The following is a 15,892-nucleotide window of genomic DNA, read 5'->3' as shown; positions in this document are numbered from 1 at the left end:
TCAGCCTCTGAATGGCAAATTGGAAAGGCAGTTCATACAATGGTAGTTTGTTGGCTTAGACATCTTTCAGAATAAGTTCTAAACTTCAGGCTCCAAATGGGGGTTTGGTGGGGCAGGGGTGTAGTTCGGTGACAGAACACTTACCAGTGTCCTTAAGGCCTTGATTTTGATTTTTAGTTTTGAAGATAGAGCCTGAAACCAAAGGGACTTTGCAGGGAAGACACAGGAGTACTTACTATAGATTTTAGGCATAGATCTGAGATAGCGCAGTGGATGAAGGCTATGGACGCCTGATCAGCTGTAGTCCAGGACACAGTCTATATAATATCTCTTCACAAATCAGTGATTGCTTATTTTCTCCAAGTCTATACCTCCTTCTGACAAACTTTAAAAAAATCAGATAGGAATAGTATTACAAAGATGTTTGTTGGGTGAAAAACTCCACAGTGATCCAAGCTCTGCAGGGTTAATTATAGTTCCCTTATTCACTGCTTACAGCAGTACCTGCCTTCTAAGATCAAGCTAAGGGAAAAAGAAATGTCTAGCTTCAAAGTATGACCAAGTTTTATAATGCTTATGCCTGAAAAAGAAAGCCTTAGTGTTTGATCAATAAAAGAATTAATCATTATAAAACCCCCTCCATTTAGCCTTTTATTAACCAGTTTAGTTAATTATCTGAAGATTGATATGCTCAGATATAAGTTTATCCAGTTTATATAAGGGTGTATTAGAAACACAAATGTCTCTTGGACCAGAATTAAGTCCATAGTTACATATAACAAAAGAAATTGCAGGAGAACTTATTAAATCTTACATTTCTTACCCCTTTTGTGTTTATTTTAAATGTTTATTATTTTAATTTAGTGTGTGTGTGTGTGTGTGTGTTTACCACACACAAGCATGTGTGCCAAGGCAGATTTGTAAAAGTCAGAGAATAGACTGCTGAGTCAGTTTTTCTTTTCATCCTGCAGGTCCTAGGGATTGAACTCAGGTTGTCAGGTTTGGTGGTGTGTGTCTTCACCCACAGCCATTTTGCAAGACAGGGTCTCATGTAGTCCAGGCTGGTCTTGCAGTTGCTTTGTGTATAAAGATGACATAGAATTCCTGACTCCTTACAACCTAAGTTCTGGGATCCTAGGTATGCACCTCCTCACACAGGTAAGTATTGCATTTCTTTTTCTTAAATTTAAATTCAATTAAATTTCACTTAAATTAAAAGTCACAGAATCCAAGTGACTTTTATAATCCCAAGTATAAGACTGCCTGTGGGTCAAAAATAAGAATATTCAATTTCACAGTTTTGAGAAACTTCTTTAGAATACCCACGTGGTTACCACAAAAAGCAGTGTATTCTATCTAGTTCATCTAAAGGTGGGGATTCTCTCAAATGGAAAAGGTTGGTTAAGAGTTGAGGGTAGACTTCCTTATTTTGTTAAGGTCAGAAATAACAGGAGGCTCTCTGGTTAACGAGCTGTAAGAGGACAACGAAGGGTATGACTCCATAGCAAACTGGAAAGCTAGGGATACAGAATAATTTGTTCAATCTATGTTCTCAGTTAAAATGCTAATAATTGAGTGCAGCAGTTCATTGGGAATACAAGGGAAGGAGAAAATCTGCCCATAATCCACAGGGCTGTTGATAGGATGGAGTTTGAATCATAATAACAAAGTGTTTCCAATACAGGAGCTGACTGCTCTATGCAGGGGTGGGGACATAGTTTCACATGAAAATGTGAAATAGTATTTAAAATTTAAAATATGTAAAGTTAAAATTTATGGAATTTTAAAATAATTTAAAATACTATAATTTATTTAAAAATAATGGAATTTAAAACTTACTTTAAAAGAATTAAAAATAATTTTTAAATAGTGGAATTTAAAAATAATGGAATAGGATTTGGAGAGAGAAACCTTTACAAAAGTTACACATTTAGGGGAGAAATATTTCAAAAGGATAGCATTCCTGAGACAAATGGACCCTGGTTCTGATTCTGAAGAAATTCTCACTGTCTTTCTTTTATTCTTTGTCTTTTTCTTTTTTTCTTTCTTCCTTCCTTCCTTCCTTCCTTTATTTATTTTTTTTCTTTTTTCTTTTTTGAATTTTCTCCCCCTGGAACTTAGTTCTGTAAGTTTCTACAAACAATTAGAAATCTTTGGGTAAACGAATCCAAGTCACTAGAAAAGAGCTACAGGTCAGAGGGAACCTCTTCCCATCCCAGGTTCAATGAGATACTTCTGACAAGCCAGTAAATAAAACACCCTATTCAAAGAGTAAGATCAAAAAACAGAATGTGATTGAACCGTCTGACTAAGAATGCTGTCAGAGTTTCAGGTAAAGCAGATAAGATCCCAGGGAAACAGTGCCCAGAGCAACACAGAAGCAGAAGCTTCCACATAGCTTTCCTTTCTCTTGCTGAGCCTTCGAGACTCAAAGACATCAGTTTTCACGCTATAATCCACAGGACCTTGGCTGTATCTTTTACATGCTCCTTAAAGACAGCATGGGGGTGTGGGTTGGGCTGGGGGGCATTTCCAATGTGTCTCAGTTCTGTCATTTCCAGGCTCACAAGTATAGCATTTGCAGAGTGTTAGCTACAATTCCAAGTTTTTTCTCCTTTTCTGTGACCTGCTAGTTCTGTGACTTCATGTCTGAGTATCCAGTGACAGTGCAGCACAAGGCATAGGAAAGTGTGTGCCAGTGACTGGTGAGGATGGAGTTTTATGCGTCTTGGGGAAACAAGATGCATAGAACGTGTGGGTTCCACATGCTTGCTTTCAACCAGTTGGTCTGTCTGAGGCCATAGTGGACTCCAAGTGAGCAGATGTGGCCCATAGGTCATGGTTGAATTTTGAAAACCAATGTTTGAGGATAAATAAGGCACTAAGTTACTGTTAGTAATAAAGAAATCCAAAATGTATCTCAAACTGTGTTTGGTCTCCATTCCCTTGCAGAACAGCTCCCCCAGAATATTCATGGAGAAAAAAACCAAAGGCTCATAGTCACCTTCTTGATATTTTTCATCAGGGTATATACCCAAACTATAAGTGGTTTCAGAGTGTTTTTGAGAAATAGATCCTAAGCTACTTGGAAGTGGAAGAGTGGGAGTTAGTTATTGATCTAGCAGAAACTTAAAGTCTAAAAGATAAAGGTCCCCTTTGTAGGACAGCATCCTGCTGAAAGAGAAGTCTCTCAGGGGACAAATGACACTGGGCACTCTTCACAGGGCTCATTCCCGTGGGTGCTGCAGGAGAGCATTGCATGGTGGGAGAGGTGCTTAGCTGTAATGGCACAGATATGGGTTACCAGGTCAGGTGGGGTTCCGCTGATGCTGCTATGTGGCAGATGACTGTGACACATGCCTAGGGCTACCACGCTGGTGGGTTTGGGAATAAGTGACATACATGCTGGTCATTTCATAAGTGACAATGGCCTCCTTGCTTGTTGCACAATAACCAAGACAGCAACAGGGAAAGGGCCCATGCCCCCAAACCTATGTTTGTCTCATGAGACTATTGACAAGGAATCAGGGAGGCAACGGAGCTCAAAGGGAGACAGCCTTTGAAGTTTCCCCCTTGCACTCCCCTTTAGATCAACCCAGGTTCCCTTTGTCTGTTCAAGAGTGAACAGGCACGTTTGTCTCCACCTTGAACCATTGCCTTCCTTCCTTTGAAAATTATCACCAAAGCTACTTTCAGACAACTGCCAGGATGACACCCAATTCAAGAATGAAGTATATGGTACATACTTAAGAGTCTTGCAGGCTGACCATTAGTAATGAAAAATGTCACCGAGAGTCTTGAGAGTCTTTAAATCAGCCCATAAAACTTGATACCCTTAAAGCACAGCTTTCTTGTGGGATGCTTTGTCTCTGTCCCTCTCATTATCTCTGTTTCTCTCTTTCTCTATTATTTTTGTTTGTTTGCTTTTTAAGACAGGGTCTCTTTCTATGTAGCATTGGTTGTTCTAGAACTTTCTAGCCCACAAAGATCTTCCTGCCTCCTTGAAAGCTGATATTAAAGGCATGCACTGCCATGTCTGGATACTGTCCCAGCTCCATTGACTGGTTTTAAATACTCAGTGAGGTGACAGGTGGCCTTGGCAGGAAAGGAACAAGGGTTATCAGTAGGACTGGGAACAGTCATTCTGTTTCAGTAAACCTGTAAGGAACTCTTTTAGGCATTGTTAAAAACAAATCTCTAGAGATTAAATCATGAGATTATTCATCCTTGTTCCAAAAATACATGTACACACTGGTGCTAATGGTCCATTTGTAACACAGCATCTAGTTATGTGTTATTATTTATGTCACAGTGACCAGGCTGAATGTTCCATTCAAATATCTACCGTTCAGATTGTCATTCAGACAAACCTCCACCCTCCAGCCCTGTTCATATCACCTGTGTTTGCAAATAGAAGGTGCTTTATTTTCCCCTCTGGATTCTTGTGGGGAGAGCCTGGCATTGGTTCTACCAAGATACCACAGAGATTATTTCAAGAAAAAAGATTATGCAATGTAATGCTTAGCATTTATATAGGTTCTTTTGATTTCAAAAACAACTTATAAATATCGCCTACCATGACAGCATCCTTGCGAGGTAGGTGAGAATTATTGTCTACATTAACAATAGAAACCCGAGGCCAAATTGGGAAGGGTTCCGTTCTGAGCATGGAGTCAGGAGCCATACTGGGTGTAGGCATCTTGGCCATTTGCTCTGGGCCCTAAAGAGGTCATACCTCTCTCATGTAGCAACAGTCTCCATTAATACAGGATTATATATTATATAGATATAAAACAACAACACTCAATAACATTATAGAACAATAATCCAATATTTCTGTTTCTTAGTAAAATATGTTAAGCACAGTATTTAAATTGCATTTGTCTGAAAAGCATTTGGTATATTAAATAGCAGAGGATATATTAAATAGCTCTATTATAAACATTTGCTGGCATACTCTTAACAGCATAATAATTCTAAATAAATTAAAATCCACCGACGCATAGATCTTTCCTTTACAATACTGTTAACCAAACACAAATGTGAAACTGCTTTACTCTCCAAATGCAGGCTTAATGGCTTGCTGGGTATTAGTAGGGGCACTTCATTTTTCTGAGCTTGAGGAAAAAAAAATATATATATATCAGAGAAGACTGTGGTTTTTTAAATTTGGGATGAGAAAAATGTAATTGAAAGGAGGAAGTGAAAGACTGATTTCCATTTTGTATGCATTCTGGGGAACTCATATATTATTCTCCCAGATAGTCTGACTTTTTGAACTAACCAGCACTGAGGTGAAACCAGGGATGATGTAAAACAAAAGCATGTTTGTCCGAAGATAGACTGATATTCCCCAAAACCTGCTATGAGAAGACAAGGAACAAGGGGACAAAGTGAGTGTTTTTCAGGAGTCTTGAAGGCTGGCGTGAGATGGAGACACGCGTATTCGGCTGGCGGGATAGGTCTTAGAGATGATCTATCAGGGCAGATGCTTGGGTCTCTCTATGTCTTCTCCCCACTTCCTCTAATTCCAGAATTCAGCAATATTAAAGGAAAGAGCTCACCTCATGCTACGCTTCTTGAAACCAGTGCAGGTGGGTCAGCAGAAAAGGCTCTAAAACCATAAGAATCAGGAGACAAGAACCAAGTTGTAAAATGTGTTTGCAGTCGTTAAAAACTAACTCCTACTCCAGAACAATATTCTCTGTCAGAGCTCATAGATACAAAAGTCTTAAATTTAATATACGGTGCTAAGATGTTGGTAGCTAGATATTACATGTCATTCAGAGAATATTTTTAGTAAGTGTGCTTTTAATTTCCCCTTAAAAAAACAGATGTAGTAAATCGTTGTCTTTCTTCTAGTCCTTCCTGCATTTGGTCTGAAGCCTTGCTTTTCTGCTAGTGAGCTATACACTCAGGGGCTCCCTCCCGGTAGCATTGTACATGGCAGGTTGGTTGGAGGGAGACTTGAGTTTGGACAGGCTTGAACAGTTCGGCTGTTTGGTTGGTTGTATGGATTTGGCGTAAGGCGAATACCAGTCCCTCTCAAACACATCTTTAAGTTGCTTAATGATGCTCCTGTTGTCTCTCACATCTGCCTGGTTGATGACAAGGCCGGTGCCAGCATTCTGGGTAAAGTCATTCCCTACCCAGTCAAAATTTCCTGCAAATAAAGAAATTATGATGAGAAGGTAAGATCCACTGGAAAAATTCCCGGTAGAATGAAATAAAGGACAGATTAAAAATAACTAAAAAAATAAATACATAAATAAATAATAAAATAAACACCCAGGAATACCAAGAGAGGCTGAATTGTGTTGACAGCTCCCGAGGAAAAAATTTCAAGAAACTCCACATATGGCAGATTAATATTTGCATATTATTTTGGCATTTTCTTCAGCTTTGTGCAAGTTGAAATTCAAAACAAGAAATCTGCTGTTCTTTTCCTGTAAATGTTATTTCTTATTGATGTTCACAAGACACACTAAATACAGCAACATTTAAAATATATAGGAATACACTTAAAAATCCTGTGAACAATTACTACCTTCTCAAAGAGACAACATTGAATCCATATGTATAAACATTATTATGCAGAGATGCCTCACCATTGAGACAAAGCTGAAGACAGAGATATGACTACAGCATTCCCTAATGAGACTGGAAGGCATCCCCCAGGCCAGGATAGATGGCTGATTTGTTTTATTTCAGAACTGTTTTTTTACAAAGTGCCAGAAACTAGTTGGTTCAATAGAAGAAATGTATTCTCCTGACTTTGGAGACAAAAATCTAGGTAAGCTACTTCTGGGAGCTATAGGAAGAGTGATATCATATTTTTGTTGCCAACTTAACACCTCTAGGAAGAACTATCACCATCAGATTAGCCTTTGGCCATGTCTATGAGCCATTTCCTTGACGGCTTATTGATGTTGGAGGGCCCAGTAACTGTGGGCATCACCATCCTTTGGTAAGTGGGCCTGGGCAGGACAAGAAAGGTAGCTGGCCGTGAGCTTTGAGATCAAGACAGTGTTGCACCCGTGGCTGCTGCAAGCTCCTGTCTCGAGGGCCTGCTTTGGCTTCTTGATGATGGACCATAATCAATCTGTAAGCTGAAGCAAACCCTTTCCTTCCCAAACTGCGTTCATGATGTTTATCAAGGAAAGCAAACAAGGATGGAAAGGATGCACTCCATCTTCCTCCCCTTTTTCCTTGTCTCTCCATCCATCTTTCTTCTCTATGCAGGCCCTTATCTTGCCTTCTTCCTTGTTTTCCTTTTGAAGCTGGTTGTTACTATATAGTTCATGCTAGACTCACACTCACAGATATTCTTCTCAGCCTCCTGAGAGCTGGGGTTACAGGCACGAGGCACAATGCATACATCATTCCTCTGTGTTTTGTTTTTAAAGGACATCGGCCACATTAGATTAATGCCCTCCTTAATGACCTCACTTGGCAGTGACTTTCTTTAACCATATTCTCTTATACTAGGAATCAGGACTTCCACATGTGAATGTTGAGGTTGGGATCATCTCAGAAGAGTCTGACAACAGCAGTGCTATCAGTGTGGAATCCATTTCTAAGGCTCAGGTGGCTTGAATAAGAATGGCCTTTATTGGCTCATATATTTGCATGCTGTTGGATATATTCCCAGTTGCATAGCTGTCAGTGAAAGTTTAGGAACTGTGGTATTGTTGAAGGTGGGGTGTTATTAGATGTAGTTGTTTGAATATGCTTGGTCCAGGGAATAGCACTCATTTGGAGGTGTGGCCTCGCTGGAGTAGGTGTGACTGGCTTTGTTGGAGGAAGTGTGTCTCTGTGGCTTTGGGCTTTTTAGCTGCCTGGAAGTCAGTCTTCTATTGTTGGCTTTCAGAATTAGATGTTGAACTCTCAGCCCCTCCAGCACTATGCTCCCTGCCTTGATAATGGACTGAACCTCTGTAACTGTAAACCAGCCACAATTAAATTGTTTTCCATTATAAAAGTTGCCTTGGTCATGGTGTCTGTTCACAGCAGTAAAACCCCAATGAAGACTTTAGGGGTGGGCTTTGAGGTTTCAAAAGCCCACCCCAGGCTCTAATGTGTTTCTCTCTGCCAAAGGGTCAGGTTGTAAAGATCTCAGCTACTTCTCCAGCACCATACCTGCCTGCATACTACCATACTGTTCACCATGATGATCATAGAGTAAGCCTGTGACGATGTAAGCAAGCTCCCAATTTAAATATTTTCCTTTGTAAGATTTGCCTTGGTCATAGTGTCTCTTCATAGTGATAGAACACCAGCTAAAACAAAGGTACAAGAAATGGCTCACCTCCCATGTATTTCTCTTTGGTGTCAAAACCAAGGTTTGTCCTTAGAAGGAGACAGTAATTATTATTAACTATTTATTGGATCTGCCTTGTCCTGTGTTGTATACTGAGTACCTGATGTCTACCAGGTCTGATATTAAGAATGTAGATATAAAACTGAAAATGAAGGTTTCTGCCTTCAAAACGTTCCAGAAAGAAAGTCACTAGAACACAGATGGTAAGAAAGAGCACACCAGGATTTCACACCCAGTGCAGCAAGAGAGAAGGATTTCTATCTCTGGCTTAATGTGTTAGGAAGAAGCTATGCATTGAGTGATGAGAGATACCCTCAAGCTTAAGTAGAACAAGAGAGATCCAGATTCCAAGGAGGAGATACCTTGCGGGCAGAGAACAGGTTGAAAGTCTGGAATATTAGGGGATGTAGTCAAGCTGCAAGGGAGTCTGAAGGGAGAGCAACTATGAGTTACTGTCTACTTTGGGCAAAGCATAGTACTTGTGTTTATGTACAGTATTTTGTATGGGGGAAGAATTTGCCATGAGAAAGGAGATATTCCCAGGGATCCCTACAGCTATCTCACGTTTCATGGCTAACCAATGGAGCTGCAGTTCAAAAACCGAATTTAACTCCAGAGCCTGCACTTCACATTTGACCCTAAAGACATCCACTGCCCACTTCACCCTGAACAATGACTTCAGCCCAGGCTCTGCGGCACTGCAGCCATACTGAGATTTCTCCTATGTGCACTGACAGATCAAATATTCTGGAGGATACACACATAGGTGAATACTAAAGGGGCATAAAAGAGAAAAGGGGATGGAGGGGAGTGAGGAGTTTGGGGCCTTAGCCTGTAAATCTAGCCTTTCCCCTGCCATACCAAGAGCAGGTTGTTTGTGGATTTTGAATGCTTTAGCTGGCTTCTTTCTTAACAGCTCTGGGAAGCTTCATGCTGACACAGAAATTTTGGCGGACCTTTGAGGTGATATATGGTTCCATAATTTTGTTTGAAGCTGGGCTACAATTTTTTTTTAACCTATTATCTTTTTAGACTATTTTGGTTCCCCAGAATGTACACTAAGGCTCAATGTCTAGAATGTAGTAGTGTCTTCTGGTCTCGAGCACATGCATATCTCTGTCTCAGGTGCCAAGGAGCTCACCTTCTTGGTAGGCAGCCTTGGGCATCTTTCCAGCACCTTCAACTAACTTCCCCACGCCTCCCTAGCTGTGTTATTGCTCAGACACCTTCCTAACAAATTTTGAGAACTTAACTCAGATACTTTCTGGAGAATTTAAAATGAAAAAGATCATGCTGTGTGAAGAGTCTTCTGGAAGGCTCATACAAACTTAATGGCTATACTCCCATTATATTTTTCTTGATTCCACACGAGCAATGAGTATCTAAGAAATGACTTAGGGCATCTCAGAGCATGCGAAGAATTATTTAAGGCATCAGTTAATTTCCCTTTTGTTGTACTTTGCATCTTTTTGTATCGGAGCTCTGCTTCTCTCTAGGGAATCAGTGCTTTGCTAAGAACTATTGTCTGTAAAATGAAGTTACTTAATGATGTCTTAGCTCAGGAAGAAGAGAGCAAAAGTCCCATGTTTACTAAGATCCCAGAGTCAATGTTTGGAGCCATTCATATATTATCTCATTTAATCACCAGAACACCATCAAAGACATGTGGATGCTATTATCCTGCTTTCACAGACAGGGAGACTTTGGCTTATAAGAGATTACACCGGTTGCTACCGTCTCCCAGTTTGTGTCACTCCTGTAATTCAAATATAGTCATTTTTGATTCCAAAATACTTACTTAATTTGTCCAAGAGATGCTTGGGTATCAGTTGAGCCATTTTAAGTACAATAAACATTAGTTTACAAACTACCACCAGCCCATATCTGGTGTTGGTTGAGTTCTGTATTCTTCTTTGGTTAGAGAGTCACTAAACATACACATGGCACCTTAGTTTTAATAAATGCTACAATAAAATATCTTGATTTGGGGTCTTATGCCACCGAGTACACCTGGATTCATCCCCAAGTTGCAGATAATTTGGCTAGGGGTTTCTTTTTTTTTTTCTTTCTTTTTTTTTTCTAGTAAGCAATTTTGGTGGTCTTTCTTTACTTGCTTTTCAATTTTTTGTGATTGTTTATGATTTACTTAATATTTTTGTATGTTTTGCCTCCTTGTATATATGTGTGCCACTTGTGTGCCTGGTATCTTTAAAGGTCAGAAAAAGGCAATGGATACCCTAGAACTGGAATCAATGGGTGCTGTGAGTCTCTTCATGGGTTCTATGAATTTAACCAGGTCTTCTCTGCAAGTTCATTAAATGCTCTAACTGCTGAGCCATCTCTCTATTCCATGCCACTTGCTTAAAAAAGACAAAAAAAAAAAAAAAAAAAAAAAAAAAAAAAAAAAAAATCAGAACAAAAGCTAGCCCTGGTGTGACAGTGTACGCCTTGGAAAGTAAAGAAAGGTGTATCTCTGTGAGTTTGAGGCTAGCCTAGAAACCCTGTCTCAACAAAACAAAACAAAACAAAACAAAACAAAAGGTAGTTTCATTCTATTGTCCATAGTCTGAGAAAAATGAGAAAATTTAAACAATCCCATTTTAAGTTACCTTTAAATGTACTTACGTTAAATAATCATAATTAAGTATTTAATTCTTTTTTTTTTTTTTTTTTTTTTTTTTTTTTTTTTTTTTTGAGATACAGGCTTTCTATATTGCCCTGGCTATTTTGGAATTCACTATGTAGAGCAGACTTGCCTTGAACTCACAGGGATTCACCTGTGTTCCCCACCTTAGTCCTGAGTTTAAAAGTGTGTACCACTTGCCTAGCAAAAATCTTCTTTAAAAAATTTACTTTATCTTTAATTGTGTATGTGTGTGTGTGTGTGTGTGTGTGTGTGTGTGTGTGTGTGTGTGTTTGGGTATGTGCATGCAGTGTAGTACCCAGGGAGGCCAGAAGAGGGTGTCAGATCTACTGGAGCTGGAGATAAAGGAGGTTATGAAACACCCAACAGAAAATTCTGCGAACTGAACTCCAGGAGAGCAAGCAATGAATGCTTCTGACCTGTTAGTCATCTCTGCAGCTCCATGTGGTAAAAATAAAAAAAATCTAAATGCTCTATTTTTTATGTGTCCAAATTCCTTCCTTCATGCCCTATATCCTCACTTCTAAACCTGGCTTAGTTTTCTCTCTGTTGGTGGCAGTTAGGACTAAAGCGAAAGTGCTTCATGAAATAAAGGAGTTGTTTTGTTTTGTTTTTGTTGTTGTTGTTTTGGTTTGGTTTTTATTCACCCATGGAACGTAGAGAAATAATTGATATGAATTCCAGATTCATTAGTGCATCCCACAAACAGGTTTTTCTTTGCTGCTGAGGCTGGTGTTTCATCCATGTGATATAATAATCACCCTGATTCCTCAGGTTTGAACGCCTTCTTTCTATAAACAATGTCAGCTGTAGCTGTGATAGTTCCAGTGAAGGACTTACCCTTGCCTCCCACACTTGGTGAAGACTTGGAATAATCCCACTGATGCAATGATGGAACTTAATGCCTTAGTAATAATAGCTAATGTTAATCAGGTATCATCCACCAGCCTTTGTGTATATTATCTCTCATTTAAACGTCAGCCCATGAAGTAAAAACTGACACTGGCTTCATCTTACAAATCAGCGAACTGAAATTCATGGAGTTCCAGGGACTTGCTCCATACGAGACATTTAGACAATGATGGAGGTGTCCTGAGAAGATGGTGGAGATGTCTTGGCTACCCAGACAGTGTAATTACTCCCCAGAACCCCATGATAAGGTGTCCCATGACACTGTAGACAAGCGAATGAGCTCTGTGTTTGTCCGATGCTGGAACTCACCTCTGATGAGCCCTTGGCCTTCTCACTTATAACATGAACCAACTGGACCAGAGAATGTCTGCAGACTATGGATGGAAACTGTCTCCCATGATCTCCAGCCATGGAAAAAAGAGAGGGTCTATGGGGCTGAAGCCTCCTGCTTTTTACCTGTACTACCTCATCAATGGCTACTGCTTCCAAGGTGTCACCTCCCCCTACTGTCCTACTGTGACCCCCGAGGGCTTTCGGTCCCCGTGCCTACCAATGTAAGCTGCTCCATCTGTCACCATGTACTTGTTGCGGTTTAATTTGGGAAAGGTCTGGTTCTTTTGTTCTTTTGTTGCACAAGTGTTCTCTCTTTCCAGATCAAAAAATTTCTGTAAGACAAAAGAAAAGTAAGAGAGCAAAGAAGGTCAATTGGGAATGTTTTGGGTCTTGTTCACAAGCACAAAGGAGTCTATTATCCAAATATCAACAATTAGACCTCATATTGGCGTATTAAAATGACACTCTTGTTACTTTGTATAGAGGAAGCTATTTTTACTCTCCATCCATATAGGCAACAACAAAGAAAATTAGCATGTTCAACTAGCTCTATAATTAACTCTACAACACTAACAAATGAACACAGAATTCATTTTCTGAGCAGGGTGAGGGATAGAAGGCTGCTTAATTCTCACGGTCTTATTCAGCAGTGCACATTGGCACTGACAGCAGCCTCCAGGCGAACAGTGTCACGCATGACAACGAACTGAATGAATATTCTTAACCAGTACATACATTATGTCAATGACTAGCTGATTCATCTGAGAATCTGCAAAGGTCAAAAGAGATTTCTGCCACAAGAACAAATAGTTTCCATTGGAGCACCTAAAGCCTACAGGGCTTTTTCTGAATGGTCAAGTAAAAAAAAAAAAAAATCACAAATTCAAAATATGTAATTCTAATGTCAGTGTGACTCCAGATGATGATGATGATGATGATGATGATGATGATGATGATGATGATGATGATGATGATGATGATTATCAGCAGTCTAATTTACCCAAGGCTCCAAAATGGAGGCACTTGAGGAATGTGGAAATGAGCTAGAGAGAGGAAAGGAGAGATGGAGACTCAGATCTCAGGTCTTCACTGCAGTGGAGAACTTGGATTCTAGAATGTCTCCCAGCCCTAGTTGCTGTGTGCTGGAAGGGAAGAGGCACGGGGCATCCGTGGAAGATGAGTCGTCATGGGCGATTTAGGATAATTTCCGAGGTCTGTGTGTCCCTATTTGGTTTGGAGAGTTAATGAGAGTTGATCGAGCCTTATGCTTCACTCTGGTGGAAGGGTAACCTGGTGATCACTAAGGTTCCAGATGTTCCCCCAAACTATTCTGAGCTTTATCCGAGAGACTGATGAGGGAGCAGAAACCAGATGAGAGTCTTTGACATTATGGAAGAAAAGCAAAACGGCCAAAAAGAATTGGGTAATTTATTCAGTAAACTAACTCAAGTCAGCCATGATAAATTTGTTTGGATTACATTTTTTAAAACTTATGTGTTTATGTATGTATGTATGTATGTATGTTGAAGTGTGGGTATGTGCATAGAAGTGCAAATGTCCACAGAGGCCAGAAGTGTCTAATTCCATGGAGTTGGGGGTACAGATGGTTTTGTAAGTCACCTGAATCACCTTATATGGGTGTTGAGAACTGAATTCTTGTTCTTTGCAAGGAGAGCACATGCTTTTATTTGCTGAGCCATCTCTGTGGCTCTGAACTGTGGCAATCTTCCAAGCAGCAGTCTCTCTTTCTGTTTTTTCCAATGATACTGAGCCACATCTGGGTAGGTGATGTAAGCATCTGCTCTCCAGGGATAGATCATTTTGCTGGGTCCCAGGCCATCTATCTGCCTTGTCAGGGCTCTGTGCCTCCTGAAAACATACTGTCCTTAAAGTTGCTATTCCCTACTTTTCTTGTAAGTGCTCACTAGCCATCTGTGTCCTAGATGATGGGGCCATAAGTTGTCTTCCCACCCAGGCTTGCCTTGACATTTAAAAATACATGGCCTCTGTTTTACAAAATGGCCAGCAGTGAGCTATTAATGTATGATTTATTCAAGATTCATGACCATCTGTGTCCAAATGGTGAAACTGATAGAATTTTGCAGGGCTACTACCATGGATTTTTCTTTCCCTGTAGGATTTCAGATGCAAGGGCCTTGGGTTCAAACAGGCTGTGGATCAGGAAGCAACATAGTAGAGGAAGACGCCCTGACTTTGGATGAAGGGAGGTCAAGAGTAACCATGGGAGCTAATGTGCCAGGCTGTATGCACAAGCCCCTGGAAACCTCATAAACTTGATAGCAGATCCTCCGATTTCCCCCACTGACCTCCAGGATGCATGATGCATGCGAAGGGATACCAGATCATAGAAGACAATTAGGAAAACTCTGGGCAGTGCTTGACCCATAGTGGGGAATCCGTGTCTGGTTGTGTAAACTCAACCAAAGACCCATGCCTTGGGAGGACATGTGCTCTACTAGGAAAGCTATTGCCTCTCTTTTGCTTAATGAGCATGATGTGCCTGTCAAGTTGCCTTCTAAATAGCTATGTTTATGCACACAGATTAGGGTTGCTATCAGCTTTGGTCTGGGAAGCCTTTTTCTGCAGTGGTCAATAGTCAATCCAGAATCTCATAATCAGTCAAAGTATTGAGGAGAAATGACTGTTCACTGCCCAGGAGATGAAACATCTTCACCTCCAGGCACAGAGGACATAAGAAAGAATATAAGAGCTGTGGAAAGGAGCTGTGAGGGGTGGGAAACCCTTACATTTTTTTTGGCAGTGATATGGCTGTTACATCCTTAAAAAATGTTGTGATGGCATGCATTAAAATGTCCATAAAATTGTCTTTGAACACCGTTTTGGTAGTGTGGTGGGAGTAAGGGTGTGTGGGGATGGGATCCTGTGGCTAATGGGGGAGGGGAGAGGCATTTCCTTATAAGGGGGCCTATGTTACTGTGAACAAGTTTCCACCCATGTGTCTGCAGACAGCCACAGTGAGACTCATTAGGGAGGAAAGACTTGGGCATTGCTCTAGGCTCTCTTGCCTCACTGATGATAAAACTTCTCCTACTATTGCCTTTTCCAGCCCCTTTCTTTTTCTGCCTTCATTTGTGAATCTACCAGTTTAGCATATATTTTGAACACTACTAGCCTCATGCCAGGCATTAGGAACAGACAGTGACTAGACATCTGGTTTCTGCATCATCGGACTTTCCTGGAGTCTTGTCTGCCACTTCAGTAGTCTGTTTGATGCTGTCCCCTATTCCTGCGCTGAATCAACATCAGCATTCTCTTCTCTATGAAGAGGTATCAAATGCAGCTGGGCCAACCTCTTGGGCCTTGACTGACACCCTGTTATTAGTCTCTTCTTCCATTCCCAGTATTTGACTTTGCATCCTATTTAGCATCCATATGATGGCCATAAAGTCATATACACTTAAAATCTGACCTACAAAACATATTTCCAATGCTTACAATGATTTGTGAACTCATTGACATGGGTGTTTGCTTCAGTTTTAAAAATTAAACAGTTAAGCACAGAGTTGTACAGAGGCAGGAATGGAAATTCTAGGGTTCTCTCTGGGAGGCAAGGAATCAGATAGCTGGTGCTGAGACTGTTTTACCAGGATAATCCTCAAGCCTATTCATTTGACTGGGTGGGGCACAGCTACTGTTCTGAA

General features: G+C 40.4%; 1 protein-coding gene across 2 annotated transcripts in view; it reads right to left on the bottom strand.

Moving 5' to 3' along the window:
* Positions 1-5,906: 5,906 nt before the first annotated feature.
* The window catches only part of PLD5 (phospholipase D family member 5), a gene marked incomplete at both ends in the record, with an annotated part of 347,611 nt that continues 337,625 nt past the window's right edge, over positions 5,907-15,892 (bottom strand). For both annotated transcript variants that reach the window (XM_080920189.1, XM_080920190.1), the window contains 2 exons: positions 5,907-6,163; positions 12,427-12,541. In XM_080920189.1, the coding sequence (XP_080776315.1) occupies positions 5,907-6,163; positions 12,427-12,541 (372 nt within the window). The remainder of the gene's footprint in view (positions 6,164-12,426; positions 12,542-15,892) is intronic.

This window comes from Micromys minutus, assembly GCF_963924665.1.
Source record: "Micromys minutus genome assembly, chromosome: 1".
Lineage (NCBI taxonomy): Eukaryota > Metazoa > Chordata > Mammalia > Rodentia > Muridae > Micromys > Micromys minutus.
Note: the sequence above shows the minus strand (reverse complement) of the source record. Positions and strands in the feature narration are given on the sequence as shown.